The sequence below is a fragment of the Neolamprologus brichardi genome, chromosome 7, assembly GCF_056152115.1.
Source record: "Neolamprologus brichardi isolate AB-2024 chromosome 7, ASM5615211v1, whole genome shotgun sequence".
In the NCBI taxonomy this organism is placed as follows: Eukaryota; Metazoa; Chordata; class Actinopteri; order Cichliformes; family Cichlidae; genus Neolamprologus; species Neolamprologus brichardi.
Window position 1 is genome coordinate 46151230 of NC_142110.1, and position 24028 is coordinate 46175257.

Genomic DNA, 24028 nt, shown 5'->3' on the forward strand with positions numbered 1-24028 from the left:
ACTTTAGGTCCCTTAGTACCAGCTGAGCACAATTTAAGCACCACAGCCTACCTGATTATTGTTGCTGACCATCTATCTCTTTATTATCACAGTGTACCCATCTTTTGATGGCTGCTTTCACCAGAATAACACAACAGGTCACAAAGCTCAAATAATCTCAAACTGGTTTCTTGAACATGACAGTGAGTTTACTGTACTAAAACGGCTTTCAGTCACCTGATCTCAATCCAATAGGGCACCTTTGGGATGCAGTGCCAAGAAATCTTCAGTAACTGTGTGACACTGTCAATACGGATCAGAATATCTGAGGAATGTTTCCAGCTCCTTGTTGAATCCGTGCCCCCCAAAATTAAAGCTTTTCTGAAGGCAAAAAAGGGGTAAACTCAGTGGTAGAAAGGTGTATGTAAAAAACTGCATATACCTATTAGTACGATTATATTTACACTAATACTCATAAAACACACAAGCTCGTTAGACAGGAACAAAGTGCCCACAGCAGATTAAAAATTCGTACCTTTTATGACAAATTTTGCTCAGTAAATTGAACGTGGTAACATTTTATGAATCATTAACAGATGAGTTTAATCTTTCTGTCACATGGGCTTATGTGCCTTTTTGAAATTAACTTCATAGAACCACTCCTATTTATCTGTGTCAAACACACGGTGGGAAAATAAAAACCAAGCACATTACATGGTCTGATGCCTGCGGGAGAAAAAAACGCAAACAAGTAACAAAGATGTAAGAAAAATTTATTGCAGTATTTATTTCATCAGAAGAGCAGGCGCTCGCTCTTTTTTGTTCCTCTGTGCTCTATAACATCAAAAATCTATATTAAAAACAATAATGGCACAGATACTGCACTTGTCTGAACATAAATAAATTATATCAAAGATAGTCCATTATAGAATGAAGGTAATAAACAAAAATGTCTAAAACAGGAGAGAAACGAAAGTTAGAAGTTGTGGAAGTTCAGGTCAAGTGAATAAATCCATCTGGTGCTAGTTTAAATTCAAAAACCACTTTATTAAGAACATCATCAATACACTAATTTCCAACATTCACTTTGTTTTTTTTACAGAATTATGTTCAGATATAAACACGTTTTTTTTAGTTCATCTATAATACAGTGGGAGTAAAAATCAAACAACCAAGTTGCTGCACAACAGCGAAGGAACTCCCACACAATGTTTTCCTAAACATTTCCTTCTTGTCTTTTTCTTGCCTTTGAACACGTGTGTATTTTAACAGACGTGTTTACAACACTCTTCCACCACCAGGACGTTAATCTAACTTCTGTGTATGTAACATATTGGATCCATAGTGTTGAGCTGTGCAAGATGTTTCACTAATCTCTTTGATTAACTCTTAGTCCCCTCCTTGGCAGCGTACAGCGCCCGTAACGTCTGTGCCACTTTGTTCGTGAGCTTCTGTCCGCTTGTCAAAGAGATTTTCTTGCAAATAATGTCCGACTCCTTGATATTGTCAACCCAAGGCACCTTTTTGCGGCCGTCCCGTTTCTTTGCGACAGCCCAGGGTCCAGAGTAAGATCCAGTCATCCAGTGTATACTGTAGCCATTTCTGGTCTTCTGGACGACCCTGGCAATCTGCGGTCTGTCTTTGTATTTGCGACAGTAGATGGCTACGATGTCCATTACCTCTACTGTCTCATTCATGTTACCTGAATCCTCTACACAGTCTCCACCTTTCCTTGGCTTTCGCTGTGAATGACAGGCAGTGTCAGAAACTCTTATTTATGTGGGGACAATATGTTAATGGATATGCTGTAGATACAATGCACTGTTAAACACTGAAAATCATTCTTCACGTCAGATGTTTGTAAACATTAATATAAATGTACAGTACAACTTTGTAATATCAGCGGTGTTGAAGTAATCTACTGTAATTTATTTGGTTATGCTTTGCAGGGTTTAAGTACAGTGATCTGCCCTGTGGCTAAGTTGCTGCTGTATAAGTATGCTGCTAATCGAAAGCTGATCGTCAGCAATTTTGAGCGCCTTTGTAAAAGCAGAGGTTTTAGCTGTTTTCTGCTCTAGAGCATTCAGATGTGTGTTAACATAGCGTCACATAGTGCCATGGACATTCCAGCAAAATCCCCCCAAGGTCAGATTGTGCAATCCTTAAGAGAAACTGCAAAAAAAATCCAAAAGCTACATCTCAGACTCTACAGGCCTCAGTTAGAAAGTTAAATGTTAAAGTTCATTAGCCAAAAGACTAAACAAGTACTGCTTGTTTAGAAGGGTTCCCAGAAGAAAGCCTCATCTCTCTAAAAAGAACACAGCCGCAGGGCTTAGATTTGCAAAACTGCATCTGAACAAACCACAAGACTCCTGAAACAATGTCCTTTGGACAGATGATGCCAAAGTGGAGATATTTGTTCATAATGCACAGCACCATGTTTGATGAAAACTAAGTGAGGATTTAGGTTTTGCAGCCACAGGTTCTGGACACATTGCAGTCGACAATGTACTCTTCTTTATACCAAGTATTCTAGAGTCAAATGTGAGGTCGTCTGTCTGGCAGCTGACAGCAGCTTGGCTCAAACTGGGTCATACAACAGGGTGATGATTCAGAGCACATTAGTAGAAAAAGAATGAAAAAGAAAAGAATCGCGGTCCAGTCAAAGTGCAGACCTCAGCCTGACTGAAATGCTGTGCCGGGACCTTAAATGAGCTGCATCTAAATGAATGCCTGCAAACCTCAATGAACTGAAGTAATGTTTGGGCCAAAACTCTTCCATAAAAATGTAAGAGGCTGATAAAATCACAGAGTTATTGCTGTGTTATTGCTAAGTTATTGCTGCTAAAGGTGGTTCTACAAGGTGTTGAATCATGGGGTGTTTTTCACAGGACTCCAGTCTGCTGAAAGCCCTCTTTTACACATGATTTTTATATCTATAATATTTGTCTGACCTCTGTAGAGGTGCTCAAGTCATAACACTGTACATACTAACATTACCATAAGCCCCTCTCTACAGAGGAAAATTTAATAAATGTTCAATGGTGTGGGCGTCTTTATGTGTATGCATGCAATAAAAGTCAGTTTGCTTCAATCTGTCATTTTCTGGCACTTTTAACCCAGCATAAGAAACACCACCACATATTTCCAGCATTGTAGCAGATACCATGAGGAAAACAAATAAAGTTCTTACAGCAGGGGGATCTTCATCCTCGCTCTCCTCATCATCTGTCTCCACTGGAGCTGCATGATTACTGTGGTTGTGGTTTCGGGGTTTTGGACCTCTCAGCAGTGAAGTAATGGCTTTGTTTCTGGCATTGGCATTTGCTTCACCGTCCTCGTCCTCTTCATCCCGATCCAAATGATCCATTAGAACCTTGAACTAAGAAATTGAAGGCAGGAAAAATGTAATAATGATCATTTCTACCCTGCACGTGTTTTACAAACAAGGACAAACAGTTTCTTGGACAGAAAACCAATAAGACTTCCCGTCATTATTACATGCAGACTAACGGACACAGCTACTGCTTATGTTTCCAAACGGAGACACAAGTATATTGAAAGCTTACATCCAAATACTGTTTTGCAATGTTCTTCTTGGCCTCGTAGCTGAGATCTGTGTTGGCCAGATCACTCCTTAGGTAATCCAGTGTCTGACTAGGGTTGAAGTGCACCTTAGATTTCCTGTTCACGGTCTTGTCATATACTTTGGCAGACTCTGTCGGTGAATACTTCTGGATTTTGCTGTAACACAAACAAAATTGCTCAGTAAAGTGATTTGCATTGCTCACAAAGAGATTATAAAAGATTTACATTTTCTCCGAGGCCCACCTGTCCGAGAAGCCGTACAGATTCTTCAAATGCTGTTTGAGCACCAGCAGCAGCAAAATGCCCTGTGACGCACTGGCAAACTCCAGCAGAGGTTTGGTGTTTTCAGGCAGACGGTCCATCACTGCGTCCTCATCGTCCAGGTCAGAGTCGGAATCGGAACCCTTTTTCCTCTGCACTACATCTTCCTCCTCGTCACTGCTGCTGGATGTGCTGCTGCTCTCATCATCCTTTTCATCATCGTCGTCGTCATCAGAGCTGTAGCTCCTCCTCCGAGAATGCTTCTTCTTTTTCTTTTTCTTATTCATCTTCATCTTCTTTTCATGCCTTATAGGCTCTTTCCGTAAACACTGCACAAATGACAAAAGAGAGGTCAGATATGCATCTTCTCTTGAGCACAGCGACCAAGCATAACAACTGATAAACAAAACTAGACAAAGCTTTGCACCTCTTTAAATGACTGGAGCAAGTTGCTACCAGAGACAGACAGGGTAATGTCTATATGATGCATGATGAAAAGAGGTTCCTCCTGGGTCTGATAAGGGAAGCAGGCCAAGTTATCTGCTATGAACAGCAGCATGTTCACCTCTGTTTTCTGCAGGAGACAAAGTCAAAAACGCACATTTTTAAATAACAAACAGGTGTAATTGCTCTTCTGAGGGCAAATACAGCAACCTAAATATCTCCTGACAAAGGCCAATCATGCCAAAGTAAAGAGGTGAACTTACAGAGCTGTCGTCAAACAGGTTGAGCAGGGAAATTAGAAAAGCTCGTCTATGTTGGCGGTTCCCACGGACCATGGTGTAGAGATGAGAGCAGAGAGCCGAGTCGGAGTCGTCGTGACGGAAACCACGAATGACAGCGTGTTTGGATCCATTTATGGCCTGTTGCACCTGATAAGACATCTTCAGCCCTGCGACAGCCTTCATCTGCAAACCCCCCCCCCAAAAAACAGTGAGATAACTCATTAGGTGGGCACGTTAAATGATGATATTTGAAATACAATTTATTTTTAAAGCCTGAGTTTTTTAAGCCAGATGTGAGTTAAAAAAACAAACAAACTGCAGAATGTAATAATAATATAAAAGTATTAGATGTAAATACATTTATTACACAGAAAGTTCTATTTTCCCACCTTTTTTACACTTTCACATTTTTCCAGTTGTCAAAAACCACAAGCCAACTCACATGAATAAAGCCTGAGTATTTTTTGTCGATCTCCACCAGCTGCTGATCGGCCTTGTTCTTCATTGTTGGCTCCGGGTCTGTTCCCATAGCGATCAAGTAGGGCACACACTGAAACAACAATTTACAATTTACGAGCATGCAGACTGCAAAACATAAAAAATAAATTTCAAAAACCCACCTAAAAATATATTCAGAAAATGTAAATAAACCTTATCAGGCTATACTGATGTAAGACTGTGAACACACCTGTACAGGGTGAATGAGGCCCTGACTGAGAGTCAGGGTGATGACGCTCAAGGCAAAGTGCCGAACTGTGGATTGCGAGTGGAAGAAGGACTCCAGAACCTGCTTCAAATAAATCTGCATTATGGAGCTGCTCATGCCCGATGAGATGTCCCCCATTTCCTTGAGATCCTCTTGCTTGGCTTTATTCTTCCCTGAAGAAGCAAAAACAGCCTGGTGAGTGCGCAGGTGTCACATTAAGTGGCTGCCATGTTTCACTGCATGTGCATGGATAACAATGGACGTGAGCTGGAACTGTTAAACTCACATTCACGGTCAGCCTCCTGCATTCGAGAGTCCTCCTCCTGCAGGTATGTCTGCAGGTTTTTGAGGACCTGGATCTTCAAATTGACTGAACTGTTCTCGTCCGACAGGATGCTGTTATAAAGAACCTTCACTTCCTGCACAAACATGAGCTCTGGGTGCATGATGAACTGAAACCCTTGGAAGAGAGGAATTGATTTAAAATACAGATTTACAAAGAAAACAAAAGTCAAAGTTAAAAGAAAGCTGTAAACATTAAGTGACACTATAAACACATCTATACGAGCCTTTTCTGAGGTGTAGGATATATACCTAAACCTATGATTGCCTTGATCTGGACCTCCTCCTCTTCGTGAGTAGTGAAATACAGCAGAAGCTCCAACACTTTGTCCTTGATGACAATCTAAGAGACAAAGAAACCCAGCAATCAAAACAGCTCTTGCAGTCTTCATTCACATTCATTCATGCTGAGTACCCTTCATGCTGAAACCCTGCCTCCCAGACTCGAAACAGGTCGATCTTTCATGAGTTAGGAGAATTTCTTAACAACAACTCCATGGAGCCACTACAACATTTAAGCGAAGGGCCGGGGTTTACCTTGTTAGCACCTTTGAACTCTTCTTGATCGAAATCAAAGTGTCGACACAGAGCCCCCACAGTGAAGAGCGAGCGCAGAAGAGTGGGTTTGTTAGCAGCCAGGGTGGAGCTGGTGGGATCCTCTTGGTGCTGTGTCTTGAGTTTTGCTAACGCTCCTATAAGATAACACAAACAGTCAAGTGAGCTTTAATGTGAAGTTGAATAATAAGTTGAACGACTGCATTCCCTGACCTGCGCTTATATAGTTTAGGTTTTCACAGAGCTTTTCATTTCTAGGACATTCAGGAGAATTTGTATCCACCAATTTGTACCTTTTCTGCTTTATTTCACAGTAGAAATCCCTTTGAAACAAAAAACTCAAGCATTAAGTGACAGTTCAGCATAAAGTGGAACACATCACAGTGAGGTTCTCAGAGACAAAAACAAAGACATGAAACAAGTAGGCAACAATTCCTTAGTAACAGTTCACAGACTAGCAACAACCCTTTTAAACCTGTAAAAAGGAGCTCACAACTAACTAGCTTTTGAAAGGAGAAAAAAAAAATCATAATATCAGCCATCATCCTTTTTCTTTCTGGCTGCTTATGGATCCACAGCGACAGAGGAAAGGCTGTGATCTACAGACTGAAATCATAACATTGTGTTTTGTGCATCAGCTTGGCACAAACTCATAACCGGCTTAATGTACTGGCTCTATTAATACCTGATATTGATAATTTGTCGATATTTTGTTACTAACATTTATAACAGCCGATGACTGACAATTTAAAAGCAAGCAGGAGAGAGAACAAACACATTTCAACCATGTTGATGTTGGATAGTTTGCCCACCAGAGGGCACTCTGCAACTTCCCTATTGGCAAAGTTTTCTGAGCCACAAAGAAAACAACCAGCTCGTCTGAGAGTGTGTGTTTTTTTAAACTCCACTGTCATATTAGATTAGTAAGGACTCTTAAATAACTAAACACAACAAATGTTTGGGAAATGTGATTGTGTTTTGTCTTAAAAAAGAAAAAAAAAATCCTTACCATAGTACCGATTAAAACAAGCCCAAACAAACTTGTAGTTGTGTGTGACCTTGTTGACGATAGCACCAAGACAGCTGACACAGTGTTGCACAACCTGGGGAGCACAAAAAGATGTATCAGAGCAACTGTCTCACACGCTGTTTGTGGTTTTTAAAGCTACCTCTGAAAGCAGCGAGCTGCAAACGAGACCTACCGTCATGCCGTATTTGATGATAAGCTTCATTAGGTCTTCTTCGATGGTAGTGAGGAAAGTCGCACTCGGGTGTTCCATCAGAGGCACGACCAGCTCCAGGATCTTAGCCACGTTGCATATCACCATGAAATCGTTCTGACTCTGACAGATGACAGCACAAAAACACATGGCAGCTTCACTGTCCACGTCCATGTTTAGCTTGCCTGTGAGTATCTCAAACATTCGAAAAATAAAAAAAACTAACACAGTACTTACATTGCACTTGGTGGTCAGGTAGGGCTGCATAGTCATGGCATGCTTAACCATTAACTCTGCCCTGATTTTACTAAACAGGTAGAGAGTGGTGATGCACGCTACCAGACGACCTGAGCTGACCCCTTTGTCCTCACAATCTGAGACACAAACACAACAGGGTTATTATTTGTAATAAGACTTTTATAAGCCAATACACACCTATGTTTGTTCTTTTTTTAGCAAAATACATTTACCTGCAAGAGACTCCTCATATTTTAGTATATGTTCCACTAGATTGTCCACTAGCTGAACACAAGCCTTCCCTGCAGGTTTGTACGAAGCATCCTCCTCTGATTTCAGCAGCTGAAAAGAAAAAGAAAATTTAAAAATGACCCAACACAGTAATTAAAAAGAGTGCCAAATGAAAAAATGCAGACAAGCAGCTTCTGAGACAGCAACAAAGTCAACTAACATTTTGGAGAAGCTGCTCAAACCAGTCGTAGCCTGAGTCTTTACATGCCAACACCTGGAATAAAATAAAAACAAAAAACCCCCCACAATTTAGTTCATTTTACTTATTTAAATAAGATCATTTTTTGTTTTTTTGTTTCTCCCTTTTGTCCTGATAATACACACCACGTCTGTGATGTTCAGGATCTTTCTGGTCATGGCTTCTTTGTCGTGGCTCGGCGTCGGGGAGAACCAGAGTTTCTGGAATGTCTCATTCACCAGTTTCTGCAGAGGAAAAGATGTTTAGTTAGACACACTGTATATGAACGCTACTACCAACAGTCGACTGTAAAAATGTACATTAAACAAAAACAACAACAAAAACACCAGCCTTGATCCCTTCTTCATCGTTGACCCTCCGGATCATCTTCACGCACATCTCGGTGATCTTGTGGAAGTCTGGCTGCTCTAGACAAATATCCCTCATGATCTTAATGACTCTTTTTCTCACACTGATGCCTGTGTCCTGACAAAGACAAAGGAACAACTGAACATTAATTTCCTTTTGTTGTCACTTATGGAGCTAAATCCAAAAGTATTACTTATCCAGTATATATATATATACATATATATACATATATATATATATACATATATATATACATATATAAAAAGATGTATATATATATATACACATCTTTTTATATATGTATATATATATGTATATATATATGTATATATATATGTATATATATATATATATATATATATATATATATATATATATATATATATATATATATATATATATATATATATATATATATATATATAACGCTGAAAATGATAGATAAATATAATGGCAAACAGGAAGAATAAGAGAAAATAATAACAGAAATATATTCCTGCAGTTCTTCACTTGATCTTTAGATGGCACTGTAGGAAAAAAAATGTTTTAAACTCTTATGAACTTTTGTATTTTGAATTAAACTTTCCAGGACAAATATCTCTTTACAAACCCATAAAAGAACACATGTTGTGATTAAAGTAAATCTAGACTTTAGCACACATCAATAGGTTAACACTCATGTACGTAAAAGAACTGGAGGAAAGAAGAAGAAGAAGTTACCAGTATCCTTTCAATGAGCATGTCATAGTACTGCTCAATGAGCTCAGGTCGACTTAGCACAAAACGGCCGAGGAGCTCCACAGCAGCCTCTCGCACACTGGTGGAGTTGTCCATGAGGCGACAATGAACCCCACGCTGCATGTCCAGCTTAAAAATAAAGAAGGAAAATTAGTTTTGGACAGTGACAGGACAGAACTATAGCTATCAATCTCTGTGGCATCGAGCCATGAGCAGCACGTTAGCAGGGCAGCATTTACAGTTCTGGTGCTCAGTTGCGGACAAATCTGCACAGTCACAACAGCTGAAACACGTTCTGTGTCAGACAAGCTGCAAGAGCCAAGTAGCAGTCGATACTGAATGACCTACCCGTGCCAGGATACTTGGATCTACAGCCACTACTTCAGAGAGACACTTCATAGCTTTAGTTCTGACTGCAATAGCGCTCTCTCCCAGCACTCTCAGGATCTGGTTTGAAGCCATAGAGAGAAAAAATTAATGACAGCTGACACAATATAAACAGTCACTGGTGTTTAAGCTAATTCAAGCTAATGATCATCTTACCTGTGATAAATAAATATCAAAGCTTTGTGCAAACGGCCTCATGGAGGCCAGATATCTAACAATCAGACAGGAGTCGTTGTAGTATATTGTGTCAGAGTTCATCCTGAAAGAAAAGTCGAGAGGATTGTTTACTATAAGGATGAGAGGACAAACGAGCAATATGGCAAAGTAGTGTCGTGAGTGAAGCACTATTTACCTCAGGGAACTGAAATGCGATGTTGACGTCTTGACGGCCTTGCGGAGGAATTTCTTCCTTGCCTCCGCCTTCTGCATGATCTCGGCGGTCGAGTCAACATCCCTGGAATGATGGTGACCTTTCAAGTCCTCGTCGTCCTCACTTTGAGACTTCATTGCCTTTTCTGCCTCGCTTGTAATGTCCCTGAACCACTGGGCAATATAAAACTTCCTAGCAAACTGGATGAAACAAACACATAAATATATAAGGGCAGAGTATAATACATTTTAAAACACGAAAGCAGTTCCGTAGATTTTAGTTCATGAAAAATCAAGTTAAAAACACACCACCAATGATGGATCGGTCTCAATGTTCTCATCTAGGTAGCCGAGCAAAGCCTTCTGTAGTTTTGGTATCTCGTCGCTGCCTTCAGTCTGTAAAAAAAATGCCAAAAGCATTTTAAAAGCAGATCGACATCTTGGTTGTTTTTTTATTTGTTAAACAAATTCTGTTAGTCTACCTCTCTGAGGATGCGGTCAATAGCCTTTTGGTCCATCTTGCTAGTGACAGCATCTTTACGCAGACGGGAGGCGACAGTGCCAAGGTAGTCCAGCGATGCCACCCTGAGTGCCATTTCTGTCTGCTTGTTACTGAATTGGTGCACCTGGAACACAAGACAAGGAGGAGAAATGTCATAAGAAAACCAAACATCTGCAACTTTTTCCTAGTGGGCAGATGACGAGTGGTGACACTCACCAGCAACCGGCCCAGTAAACTCAGGAGCAGCTCAGCAGCAGGCCACTCAGGCTTGTTAACTGTAGACAGCAGGTCATGAACAAAGTTCTCAAACAGCGGCCTGTAATCCTCCTCTCCCTGTTTACTGCCACACCTGAAACATGCAGAGTACTTACAGAATAGCAACACATGCAGTGCATCTTATTCCACAGAAAAAGATACAACATATAAGGAGTCACAGTCACACAGACACGACAGGTTATAGCAAGAGTAGGAACAACGACTTACTTCTTGAGGAACACAGATAAGAAGTTCTGAGCTGTCCTCATGGCAGTTTCATAAGAGTTTGTAATAAGGACATCTTTATCCACCTAGACAATAAATACCCAATAAAAAACAGTTTGAGCATCTCTTAAAATACATGTTTTGGGTATTTATTGAAGGCAAATATGGTTTTAAAAAATCTATTAAAACCTTAATATCACCTTCTTATTGTGCTCATCCTCTGTCTCTTTCTCAGAGGGAAGGTGGACCACACACTGGATGAGCTGAAGAACAAGGGCTGTGACCATCTGGATATACAATGGTTCTCCATCTGAGTCACTGCTGTTCAGCCTGGGGAGTATGAGACATCAGTTTCCTTATGTTACACTGGGGGCCTCAATAAACATCTGATATTGAGCAAATATTTACTCTGGTTGTAGTTACCTGAAATTCCTCAGGCTGCGTTTACTAGTCGGCAGTCTGGCCAGGGAGGTGAAAATCTCTTCAAGAATGAGCTGCCTGTGCTTCTTGTAATGAGAAAACACCTACACGAGAGTCAAACAAGAAACAACCGCATCAAAATACACCAGTCCAGACGTCACACTGAAGCATCCCATCAAAAACCTAATCCAAATCAATTTCAGAAGCACCTATAGTAATACTCACCGCAGTCACTAGTGTGATGGCACATAACTGCAGTTCACTAACATTCTCCACAAAAAATGGTGTAATGCCAAGGGTGGAGACCTAAAAGATGGGCACAAAAGCAGTGAGATATGAGTTAACTCAACAGCCAAGGTGACATGAGGACACAAATCTGCGTGATGTGAAGGCAGATTCAAAACTGCACCTGCAGAATTGTGGTGTCAGTAAGCAGCTGGATTTCAAGGAGCTCAGAAATGCTGCTGATGATATCGCACACTTTGTTGTAGAGCAGGACTACCACCTTCTGTTTGTGGGTAGAACATTTGGCTCTCTTGGACTTTGAAGTATGCATGCCACCTGGGTGAGGAAGATCCAATAAACAAACAAGAAAAAATTATTCAAAAAAAAAACCCAAAAAAAACCCCCAGAAGTAATATGTTAGAATTTCTCAGATCTGACACAATCTTTAGATTCAAATCCAGGGTCTTAACATCAGCTGATAAGAAATACTTGATGTTACAGCCCACAATGTATGTTACATGGGAGGAACTTTGGTAAAGGTAAATGCATTCGTTTTAGATTTAAAATGATTTGTGGCCAAAAGGAGGACAAGAGAATTTGAAATGTATAAAAAACTTCTATTAGTCACACCAAAAGTCACTGGCTTTATTATCAAGCACTACCAAAATACCGTAAGAAATTCAAGTAAGTAAAGTTTTAAAAACTCCAAAATGCTAAAATACACACATTTTTTTAATCTCTTGGAAATAATGATTATTGCTGTATGTGTTAAAACAGCTAAAAAGAACGTAATAAAACTGTGGCTGACCTCCGTGGGGATCCACTCTGTAGACTGGGTCATACTGAGGGTACAAAGAGTTTTGCAGATGGAACTTGGTGTACTGCAGCACCCTCTCAATCACATCTTCTATATAAACAGCCTTTGGCATGTGCGGAGACGTCATTATGTTGAGTGCAGTCAAACAAGCATCGGCCGACTTGGTCACCCGCTCCATGATGAGGTTGCGCCACAACCGCTCCTCATCCATGGAGTCATTATCCTATGATTCAGTTTTTTAAAAAAGGAAATAAATTTCACATTTTGAGCTTGAACAGCATAACTAAGATCAGGCTGAGAACTTACATGGTTCATTAGTGTAGAAAGTTTGACGCTGTCCTGAATGTTCCTCTCCAAAATATTCAAAAACTTCACCAGTTTACTGGAAGAAAACTGCAGGAAAAAATAATTGGTTACTTTAACCGTACAGTAGGTGTCATTTAAGGTTGTTTACAATGACAAAATGCTGTCACCATGAGTGTAACAATTTAACACTGCAAGAACATGTCCTTCTCACCTTGTTAGAGATGCCCATAGCTTTAATCTTAGCAGAATCGCTGCCCAGCTCACTCAGCTGCTGCTTTCCAAGTAAGAGCTCTTGAGGTATTTCGTCATCATCTGGCACAGAGTTACAATGTCACTATTTTTTAATGTGACACTTCGATAAATGTCAAAGAGTCTGAAAACAGTAAATCATAACTACCTGCGGCAGTGAGGTCCACGTCTTCGAGATTCTCAAGAACGCTGTCAATATTCGATGCAAATCTCTTAAATGTGGAGGAGTCCATCATCTCTGTTAGATTAACGTCATTGAGAACTGATTAATACAAATACATTATGTTTTAATAAAATAAATTATGAATTAATTATAAAAGAATTCAAAGTGCCAGGTCAATACCCTCTGGTGTCAACTTGGAATCATAAATCTTCCTGTTTTTCAGTTTATCCTTTTTCTTCTGCTTTCTGGCAACTAAACACACACACACACACACACACACACAATAGTAGCCAAATCAGCAGTAGCAACAACCAACCCTCAAGCCATCAACAAAGAAAGAAACTGATGTCGTATTCTACACACCCCAGGGACTGGAATGACCAATTATTTTAAATAACGATAATCTGAATGACAGGACAGCTGTAATCTAATCAAAAAGTGAAAGCACGGGCTTCACTGGCCACCACATTATTTGATTATCCACTTATCCACTGGTAAGCGTATGCAAAAAAATAAAAAATAAAAATTTGACCATCACTCAGGCTCAGTGGGAGAGAGCCTTCATCTGAATCTTCATCTCTCCAGTCGCGCTGACGGCTACCAGACCCTCGGCGAGCGTTATGAAAACCTCCACTTCGACGGTGTTCTCCAGAACCTCTTCTCTCTTCATGCTTCCACGTCTTATCGTGGTCTTTCTTTTTCTTTTTCCTTGCATCTAAAAGAACAACAACAGAGAAGAGTACACGTTGAGACAGCATCTGCATTGTAAATTACTGCTTTACATGCAATTAGGTCTATAATTTATAATTAGGTCTAATTTTTAGGAAAAAGTTACATTTTTGTAATTTTGCTTTTGCACACCAACACTGTTGACTTTAACTCAAACAGTCAAGGTGTGACTGAAGTACACACTTTGAGCTATAATCCAAGAGGTTTTGTAAAAGTACTGCATTAACTCCATTTTTAGAGGGTCAAAAGTTATTGGACAAACTAATACAAATGTAAAAATAAGGATTGTTTTTAATACTTGAAAAGACTCTGCAGTCTAAAGGTTTTATTGTCATTCTGACAGGTTTTGTTTTGTTTTTCCCGCCTAATGATGGCGTCTTTCTCTCACTACTCTTTGGACCTCATGCTAAGTTCCAATTAAAAGCTACCAAATTCAAGTTAAGTACATTTTATCTGATTCATCTGTCATTAAATAACAAGGGAACTAGCTTCTTCTGGCCACGAACCTGCTTTTATTTCAACTGTCCACTTGCTTTTGAGCCTCTGAAAATAGAGGACTATGTATAGAAATGGCCATAATTCCTAAATAATTCATGTAATACTTTTGTTAAATACTGGTTTGACTTAAAATACACAATAGTGGTGCACAAAGAAAACAAAAAAATGTCAAAATACTGTAAATAAATAAAAGGAAATTCCATCAGAAGTAGACAGTAAAGCACTTTGGTAGATTTTACAGAATTCCCATGTGCTCTTCTAAAAACGTGCAATTTTTAAGGCCGATATCACTAATTTAACTGTAATTGAGATTAAACATGCTTCAATAGTGGCCTGGACAAGTGGGAAGCAGACACTTTAACAATATTAAACAAAAACAGGTAGAAAAGCAAGTGTAACACACTACAAAAGGATAAACACAATTGCCAGAACACATGCAATAAAAGCTCAAGGTCAAAACAGGAACAATTTCAATTAAATTTCTGTGCAACTTTAAGAGGAAGCACATCCACCAGGAGTAATATTTTATCTTGAACTGAACCATAGCAACAGGTACTGACTTTTTCAGGTCCTTATGCAGATCGCGGAAAAAATGAGCAGCATTTTTAGAAGCTACTGTGGGAGCAGAGGCGATACATAATTTCAGTTTTTACACGACTGAGAACATGAGATTATAAAAGGCAGCGATACTCACACTCATTGTCAGAGTCTTCGTCGTCATCCTTGTCTTGGTCATCATCCGAGGCCAACTCAGCATATTTGGATTTCTTGCTAATCATACTGTGGCTTCGCTTGTTTGTCCTCTCGCAAAATGACCAGTTTCTGGATCTGGAGCCGTGCGCGTTCCTGCTTTCCTTAATGATCTTTTTCACCTCATCAACGCTGAGTTTTTTAACCACGACAACGGGTTTAGCTCCTTTGTTTAAGTTATCTACCAATGAGACTCTCTCCAGCCTTACTCGCGGTTCGCTCCAGCCTTCTACTAGTTTATTTGGGGGATCTTTATCTTTTCCATCTCGTTTCAATTTAGGAATCACAAAGTTCTTCAGGGTCCCTGACTTGCCACCCAGCAGGTACGAGGGGAATTCGCTCGGTTTGGCCTCAAAGGACTGACGTTTGTCTCCAGCTTGGCACTTAATGTTGCCATCCTCGCTTGTCTTTTGGTCCTTATTTTGGGGATTTTTAAGGCTGGAATTGCCTGTCCTCTGTCGACTATTGGGGTCAGCTGATTTTTTGCTTCCATCGTGCTTTAGTCTGGTGCTGTCAGGTTTAGTATGCGGGTCAGCTAAGTTTCGACTGCAGTTTTCTCTTAACATCTTCTGTTTCCTGTCCCTGTCCTTGGCTTTGTCTCTCTCTTTCTCTTTTTCTATGTGTCTGTCTTTGTCCCTGTCTCTCTCTTTTTCTATGTGTCTCTCTTTGTCCCTGTCTCTCTCTTTTTCTATGTGTCTCTGTTTGTCTTTGTCCCTGTCTCTCTCTTTCTCTTTGTGTCTGTCTTTGTCCCTGTCTCTCTCCTTCTCTTTTTCTATGTTTCTCTCTTTGTCCCTGTCTCTTGCTCTATCTCTATCCTTGTGTCTTTCTCTGTCCTTATCCCTGTCTCTATCCCTGCCTTTGTCTTCTCCATGTCTGGAGCGCTCTGTCTTGCTCGTGTTTTTTGGGGTGTCGGGTCGGTTTTCAAGCATTCGGTGGCTGTTGTGATTCTTTTCCTCTTTGTGGCGTGACTTTGAATGCTTGTCAAGTTTCTGCCGTGAGGGGTCTGGCCTTCTGTCATCTGACGGTCCCTTGCTGCTGTCACTTTTGTCGTCATGTCTGTGTTTTGATTCACGCTGGCTTTCCTGCTTCTGTTTATACATTTCCGGTTGTCCATCTGAGCCAGACTTCTGGAGAGTGTCAGCATGCTGCTTGATGATCCCAGGTCTGTCATCACCAACCCTTTTGACCTTTCCATCGGGGTTTGACTTCAGACGACGTAGGTGATCCTCACACAGCGGCTGTGATTCCAAGACCACTACAGGCTGTCCTATTACTCTGCCAGCTTGCTGTAGATCGATACTGACCATCAAAGCAGGCCGACTGGCACCATTACTTGCAGCATTCGTCTTCTTGGGTGTCATCTTGCTGACACTGTTGCCCCCATGAATGGCAGCCCCATCATTTGACTCTGTCCCGGGTTCCTGGGGATAGGAGTCTTGTTTCCGTTTCTTCAGCGGCTTGTCTGAAAGCAAGAACAGTACAACTGAGCACCTCTACACAAACAACCTGACAGATGAGAAAAACATGCTAAGAAGCACAGGGGAAAAGCAAACATAGATTTTCACCTTTGTCCTGAACTTCTTTAGACCATCGTTCTCGGTCACTGGCTGACTCGCGTTCTATCCTCTCAATCTCTGCAAGTGTGTCTATCTCTGTATCATCAAAGGAAACTCTGCCAGTGACACCAGTTTCAATGGTATTTGACCGCACAGCAGCCTGTTGACAGTTTGCTTGATCGTCAGCTCCTAACTTGTTTGGAACATCCTGGGCAGGTTTTGATAACTGGTTATTATTATTATTATTGATCATAACTGTTTCATGGTCCAATTCCATATGTGCCTCAGGGGGAAGCTCCTCAGATTGATCCACGTCTTGAACCTTTACTCTGGACAGTTTTAAGGTCAGCTTGGTCGAGTCTTTTGGTGAACTAACTATATCGTACAAGGCATTTTTTTCCATCGGATCACTTTCTTCTTTACTCCTCTCCTTATGTTTCTTCTTCCGATCAGATGAGGTGAGGACTTGGTCAGTCGGTGCACCTCGTGGCACATCAGCTGGAGGCGACTGCATTATGAGGGAAGGCCTAGACCCTGCAGAAACACAAAGTATTTGATGGAATTGTGAAGACCACAGATTTAAGCCAAACGTGATTTCTGTAACGGTGTATTAGGTTTTTTCGAAGACACAAAAATGAAGAATTAACTTGTTGCTAAGGCAGCATACTTTGTACAGTCTCTTCACTCCCAGCTGGAGAACATGCCGACTGTGGGGATCTCACTGAAAATGCAGCAGCCTTCATTGGAGAATCATGCTCCTATTGAAACACAAGACATTTCTTATTATTTTAACAGTCAGCTAGACGTAAGAGTCACCAGACACGATACAATATTTTTCTGATTTTTTATATTTTGGGATATCCCGAGTATTGCAATAACACATACTGTGATTTATCACCTTTTTCAACTGCAAATTACACCCTCAAAGTTAACCTTTGTCAATATCTGCTTTATCCAATAATTTATCTTACTTTAGTTGTGACAAAATTAGATTGTTAAGCACACACTGCCATAAATGTTGCCATAAGATGGGCTCAGTCTGCTATCTGTCTGTGACTGAATGGGATCAAGTTAGCTGTCCTGTTTTTACTCATTAGTTGACCCATTAGCTTGCTCTGAATTAGTCGGTAGCGTTGTCAAGCTAAATGCGTCCAGTGTTGGGTAGTTTTTTGGTTGAGCTGATTTAATCAAATTTGCTCAGCTAGCATAATCTCATCTGCATGAGACAAACCATTTTGTTTATAGTATTTCCAGAGTATTTTAATTTATTAAGTCAAATATCAATATTTGGTCTCCCTGTATTGATGCAATAATGCCATGTAAAATATCCCGACACTGTGCTCTATTTATTTTTTCACCCACGCCTAGTTTGAGCTGAGGTCCAGTTCATGATATCTTGAATTTCCACATTACCTCATTTCCCAGTCTGTGAGCCACGTTCATGTAGTCTTCATCTGAGCCTAGTCTTGCATTGTGATTCGATAAATCAGTTGATAGATGTCCAGAGACTTTGCTGTCATGGATATTTCTCAAGCCACTCGTAACTGAAACGAAAATGAAATTAAAATTCTAGTTAGATATTTGCTCATTTTCTCACCACTTAACGGTGTATATAAGTTAATAATGTTATTAGGGATCAGTTAAGTAATTTGCATACAACCAGCTAGGTCTATCCAAGTCACCATGTGCACTGTTACTGGTTGCTGAAGTACACAAATGCACATAAAACTTCAGTTTGCTATTTTCTGTCGTTACTAAAAGCAATTCGACATGCAGCTTATGTGATACTTTTCTCTTGACCAAACATTACACTCACCTTGCTGAGCATGTTGGTGTTGGGAATAACTGGGTGGATTGTACTGCATGTAGTCCGCGGGACTCTGGGGTGTGTAGGGACTAGGTATAGGGCTGTTCTGCTGGGGTACAAAGCGTGGCCCTGAACCAGACTGTGGTGATGTAAAGCATCTGCAGATGAGGAAAGCAAAGGAAAAGAAGCCTTAGCTGAGGAATACATGCCTCTGATTTTCATCATCAGACAATACGGTGGCACTGCTTTACCCAGAGGGGCTCTGAGGGACAGTGGTTTGCTGATAGTTTGAGGCTGGACTCCCATGGACCTGATTCTGAGTAATCTTATACTGCTGCACTATTGGCTGCAGCATTACACCTATGAGATAAAGACAACAACAACAATAAAAATTAGACACATATCAAACAAGAAGCTCAGCATGTGCATTTCTACAGCTAAACCAAGCCTGCCTACTGAGTAGGAATACTGGGTTCACTATATTATAATATAAAGCAGGTTATTTTTCTCATTCCAGGATATTAAGTCTATAATAAGTCTTAGCAAATAAGTATCTTATAAATTATCCTGACCCTGTTTAAACATAATAATATATATTTTCTCTACCACTGAGGCATGAGGAAGAAAGTTGCAACATTAAATATGCAGGATGAAAAACTGTGTTAAAGACAACATTTCAGATGCAAAATAAAGTGAACACTTAATACAACAGGCCTGTTGTAATCTTGCCCATCCTTTTCTATTAACCATGAAGGAAAGGTGTCCATTCCAGTCTGCGATCATTTTGAGAGCATGTTTAGTGATGGTGGTTGCATTACACAAAACATGGTTTCACAGTCCTAACAGTGGGGTAATCGTCTTATAATGCAAGTTTGTTTGCAATGTCAGAGCGTTTGGTACTGAACTGCAGGAGCAGCATTATATTTTCAAGTAATGAAAATAAAATCTGACAAAGTGAATTTCAGAGTGACGAAGAAAGAGGTTAGTATGGCGAGAGTAAACCAAAGCGGGAGGCTATGTACATTATCATCCATTAGCATTAAATGATGCTTGACTCCACATTTTTACGGGCTGTGAGTGTGGTCATTACCACAAATACTTGTTTACTTTTTCTTGTTTTCATTTTGCATTTTCCACTGTCCTCAATAATGATGCCTAAACGTTTGCTTGCTATATTTAATATTATTATAATATTATTAATAATTGCTACAATTACCAACTGTGACTGCGAGATATTGCGGCTGTTCCTATAATAATAAAACTTTCCCAAGCTAAAGCCAAAGCCAAATATGAAAATGTCTATGGCAATGAGCAATCTAGCCGATGACAACAAAACAAACAGAGCTAGGTTGATTCTCTCTCTGGCTGTAAATTTTTTTGACAGATCCTATTTATTATTAATTCCAGAGACCCGAATTATATTAGGGTGAATAAACATCAACAGGTATTTTTTAACCTAATGAAGACATCAAACAAATAGTGTTCTGTTTTTGTTTGTTTTTTTAATTATCTGAGTTTATAACCAATATGAAGATAGATTTAAAGGGCTTTTTCACACAAGTGCCAACGAAGAGCTTAACCTCTAATGGGAAGCCAGATTTTGAGACATTTGTCTACCAGATTTATACAGCTACTGCAATCCACTAGAAACAAATGAAAAGATAAAAATTCCCTACTTTAAATAATCAACAGACCTGGATGGAAGAAACAGTCTCTGTTAAAAAAAACTAATTAAAGGATATGCTGAACAATAAAATTGTTTAAAAGATGTTTCTTTGGTCCTATAGCTTAGACCTTTAATGTAGTTTCACTTGACAAGCTAAAGATTCCTGGTTTGACCCCAGAAGGAGACACAAAACCCTTTGAGGTTTGCATCTGGCAAATAAAAACAATCAAAAAATTCTGCCAAATTAAACATCCGGAGCTACCCACTGTGGTGACCCCTTGCGAATAAGGGAACATAGCTTCATTTAAAGACTAGGACTTTAAAGACTAAAGTCTTTAAAGACTTTAAAGACTAGGAGATAAAAGAGCCAGGATCTGTCCACACAACTAGGTGAAGACGCCTTGTGACTGCCGAAAATGATTTAAGGCAATTATTTTATGCACGCTGTAAGCAATTGACTAGAAAGCTGGTCACCAAAACAAAGAATAGCCCTGTTTTTGTTGTTAGTTGCGACACAGCGCAAGCCTGGCCATCCCACGACAAAGACAAAACTTACTGGATCATTACTGTTGTTGATCAAGCGATTAAGACAACTTCTTCAAAAATCCATACAGGGGCTGTTTTTCACTTTCTACAGGCAGGTCTATCGGTGCAAAGGGCAAATACACATGTATCTGTAGTTAGCATTAGCATTTGTCCTCACCTTTTGTGCTGAAACAATGTAACCGCCAATGCTCACCCATTAAAACGAAACCTACATTTATACAAAAAGTCGGCAACACACTTGCCAGTGGTTTCCATATTTGTCTTGCCACTCCCTAGTATGTCTTACAAGGGGGAAAAAAACAAAAAACAAAACATCAATGACAGCTCAGTTCTTGTAATCAGTGGGATGCACTCCAGCAGTAACAGTATGAATAGTTGCACTTTCCTGTAACAGGCTAAAATGCTTATTCTGTGTAGTGTGGTGATTCCAGAGTTTCCTCCTGTGGTGACAATGACTGCAGTGTGGGAATCACACAGGATGAAACAAGGCCTAAGTAGCACATCCGGCAAAAGATATGCTCAGGTGAATAATTAAGCTAAACTAAGGTACCCGCAGAGAGAAAGCATGCAGCAAGATCAACTGCAGAGTCAACAGCAATGTCTCAGTGTCTCCTCCTTACCACCCAGAACCTTGTGCTGGGTTTGCATACTTTTGTCCCTGAAGATTTTGGGATTCCTGGACAGCAAAGTTTGTAGGAGCATTGGCATGTCGCCCTCGGGTTCATCGTTGCCCAAGTTGTCCTTCAACTCTCTGGAAAATAAACAGAAGAACAATCTATGTTACAGGTAAGAGCCACCTATTCCCAAAAGCCAGCTTCTGTAATGTGGATGGCATTAAATTGGCAATACCCGACTACAGTGCTGAGCTAAACAGTCATTACTCTGAAATAACACACTGTCAGGGCAATAGTTTATGTGCAATTCAAAAATAATTTAAGAGTTAAAAAAAAAAAACAGTACTGCAGCGAGGTATGAAAGATCAGCAAGTGAAACTTACATGTGTTCGGTGGAAACCTGGTTAAGGCTATGCGCCAGCTGAGTCACTAGACTCTCATCTCGACACACCAGCAGGCTGCTGACCTCTTCTGAGATCCTTCCATTGTAGAGGAGGCTCTTAGCAGTGGTGGCAGGTAGGGGAGAAGGCAAAGGAAGCTGGTTCAACACTGAAAGGACAGTTAAAAGAAAATCATACCATAAAACTGTACAGGGAAATGCCTGTAAGGACACCCAACTTACATGCACTATGTAGAAGTATTGTAAAAGTAACACTTTGTTTGGCAATGCACTATTTAAATTTGCAGCAACACTCTAATCTGGATAAACAATCCAAAGGTTTCAGAATGTGTATTAAATGTAATGATGCACACAATATATTTTACATATGTTTCTTTTTACATTTCTGAAACTGATATAGGGCACATAAATCTATAACCTCTGAAATGACAATAACTAGTATTCAGGCGTTCTTATAACTATATGCCCAGTTAATTTCAGCCTGCTTGGCATTCAAGTAATCACTAGTCTTGCCTCATTTTAGTCTGAATTCTAGTGTTTAAGCTGTGATGATGTTGCACTTACAGTCTGTTAGGCTAGCAATTCCAGCAAGAGTAGTGATGGGAACATGAGGCATGTCACCATTCATGCTGAAGATGAGGTCAAGAGGTCGTGTCAATGCACAGGTTGGTCAATATCACCAATCGTCCTATATGTCACATCGCCAAAGTGCTGCAAAAGACAGAAAAAAAAGTGGCAACAAGACTGGATTAAGAAATGGCCTATTATTTTACAGACAGCTATAGTGTACTTGCTCTGGGATGGGGATTAGAAATGGTGTGAGTTCACGAGTGGGCATTATTACAGTGCCAGCATAACTGAATCTCTGAGGTACACAATTCACACAGGCCCCACAACAAGCCTGGGCATGGCTTTATCAGTTATTGATTTAAGGCTCTGTTGGAAATGCTACCTTGCTCCCCGGTACAATTTCCCCTTATATACATACACAACTTGAGGATATGCAATCCAGTTGCGAAATTTCAACCTGCTCTAAATCGAAAATACAATGAGAGCGGAAACACACCGGCAATCAACTACTTTAGATCTCAAACGCACGTCGTGCACTGGCAAGTAGACTTGAGTGGTGACAGCTCTCATTTAATCACTCATTTAAAAAACACAATAAAGTGACACCGATTGTGTTTCTGTGTGTTGTTTTTGTGTCTCTGGCCTCTTGAGCTTGCTTGTCCGTGTTTATACTTTCAGTTTCGCCGACGGAACATACAAAACAAAATCCAAAGGCGATTTAAAAAGAAAAAGCCACTGTTAGCTAATTATGTCTCAAAATTCTTCTTTTGTTTCAGAGCCAGTTAAGATTCCCGGGACTGCCCGGAAACAAAACAGAGACATTAGCTCGTCTTGACAACACTTATAACTACATTAATACTCTGTTGTTATTATTTTATTTGTTTCATACCCTTGCTATGAGGAAGAGCGGAGCGACGACGTCTGTGAAAGTGACAAAAATGAACTCGCGGTTAGCCGGCTAGCAACAACTGAAGATGTAGCTAATGTATGCTAACTGGCTAGGTGTAGCCTTATCTGTAACTTGCATTAGCTAGCATCACCGGGAGTGCATCAAACCCGGTTAGCCGTGTGCTGCTTATTCGATATCGCTCTTTTTACCGCACGGGTCGCGTATCGCTTTAGATTAGCACTTCGCACTTGCTGTGGCCTTCATCGTCGCATCTCCAGCTATGAAAGTGGACCTCGGACTTGCCTAAGGAAGCGTAACCCCGACCCGACGCCAAGGAGGCAGGGGTACAAAGCACAGACCCCCCATCACAAATCAGAATTACCCCCTCGGCTGATTTCTGTAACGGCTCCCGGTGGCTGTCTGACGGCGGAAAACGCACAGGGAGGTAAACAATCTGCCCGAAAAGAGGCTGTAACAGTTGAACCTAGCTTATTTACCTCTGGATGTGATGAGAAAGAGAAGTGGTTCTGGTGGAGAGGAGGAGGAGGAGGGGGAGGAGCAGGAGTAGGATGGCAGCTGGAGCAGGAGAAGAGTCTCTAGCTCCCTCTCCGTCCCACTGTTCAAACAGCTCCCTCGGAACTGACACATAATCCCTGTTGGCTTTTCTTTTTTTTACCCCTTCTTTCTCACGGCGGACATATCTGCCGTGAGGGGAGAGCAGCTTGGTTAGAGGCGATGCTAACGAGTATCAGGTCATTTTTCAGGACAAAAAATTAAAAAGGCTGATGGAGGGGAAATCAACAATTTACCCCCTACAGAGTAACCCTTAAGAAAAAGCCTTGAACTAATGCACTGTGTAACTTGTGTTTCATTATTGCTATCACAGAGCTTGTTAT

General features: G+C 40.5%; 1 protein-coding gene across 5 annotated transcripts; it reads right to left on the reverse strand.

Moving 5' to 3' along the window:
• Positions 1-1005: 1005 nt before the first annotated feature.
• Positions 1006-23781, reverse strand: LOC102798911 (nipped-B-like protein B). 5 transcript variants are annotated; one of them, XM_087843709.1, is made up of 46 exons: positions 23630-23781; positions 22238-22384; positions 21657-21822; positions 21280-21410; positions 18699-18807; positions 18457-18605; positions 18054-18184; positions 17308-17398; positions 16650-17174; positions 15029-16546; positions 13640-13822; positions 13288-13359; positions 13093-13182; positions 12907-13004; positions 12696-12782; positions 12381-12612; positions 11757-11908; positions 11573-11653; positions 11351-11451; positions 11128-11257; positions 10931-11013; positions 10664-10796; positions 10428-10571; positions 10255-10341; positions 9929-10146; positions 9733-9835; positions 9538-9636; positions 9172-9318; positions 8434-8568; positions 8229-8327; positions 8065-8118; positions 7847-7955; positions 7614-7750; positions 7359-7499; positions 7166-7259; positions 6139-6293; positions 5854-5944; positions 5546-5719; positions 5242-5432; positions 4996-5103; positions 4536-4736; positions 4256-4402; positions 3811-4157; positions 3549-3723; positions 3173-3361; positions 1006-1721 (listed from the first exon to the last, which is right to left on the reverse strand). In XM_087843709.1, exons 2-46 carry the CDS (start codon positions 22299-22301, stop codon positions 1362-1364), a joined length of 8031 nt encoding a protein of 2676 aa, XP_087699835.1. In that variant the 5' UTR covers positions 22302-22384; positions 23630-23781; the 3' UTR covers positions 1006-1361. The 5 variants fall into 5 exon arrangements, with proteins under 5 accessions (XP_087699835.1, XP_087699836.1, XP_087699832.1 ...); XM_087843710.1 differs by having other exon boundaries at positions 12907-13007; positions 21310-21410; positions 23630-23780; XM_087843706.1 differs by having other exon boundaries at positions 12907-13007; positions 23630-23780.
• Between the last annotated feature and the right edge of the window lie 247 nt (positions 23782-24028).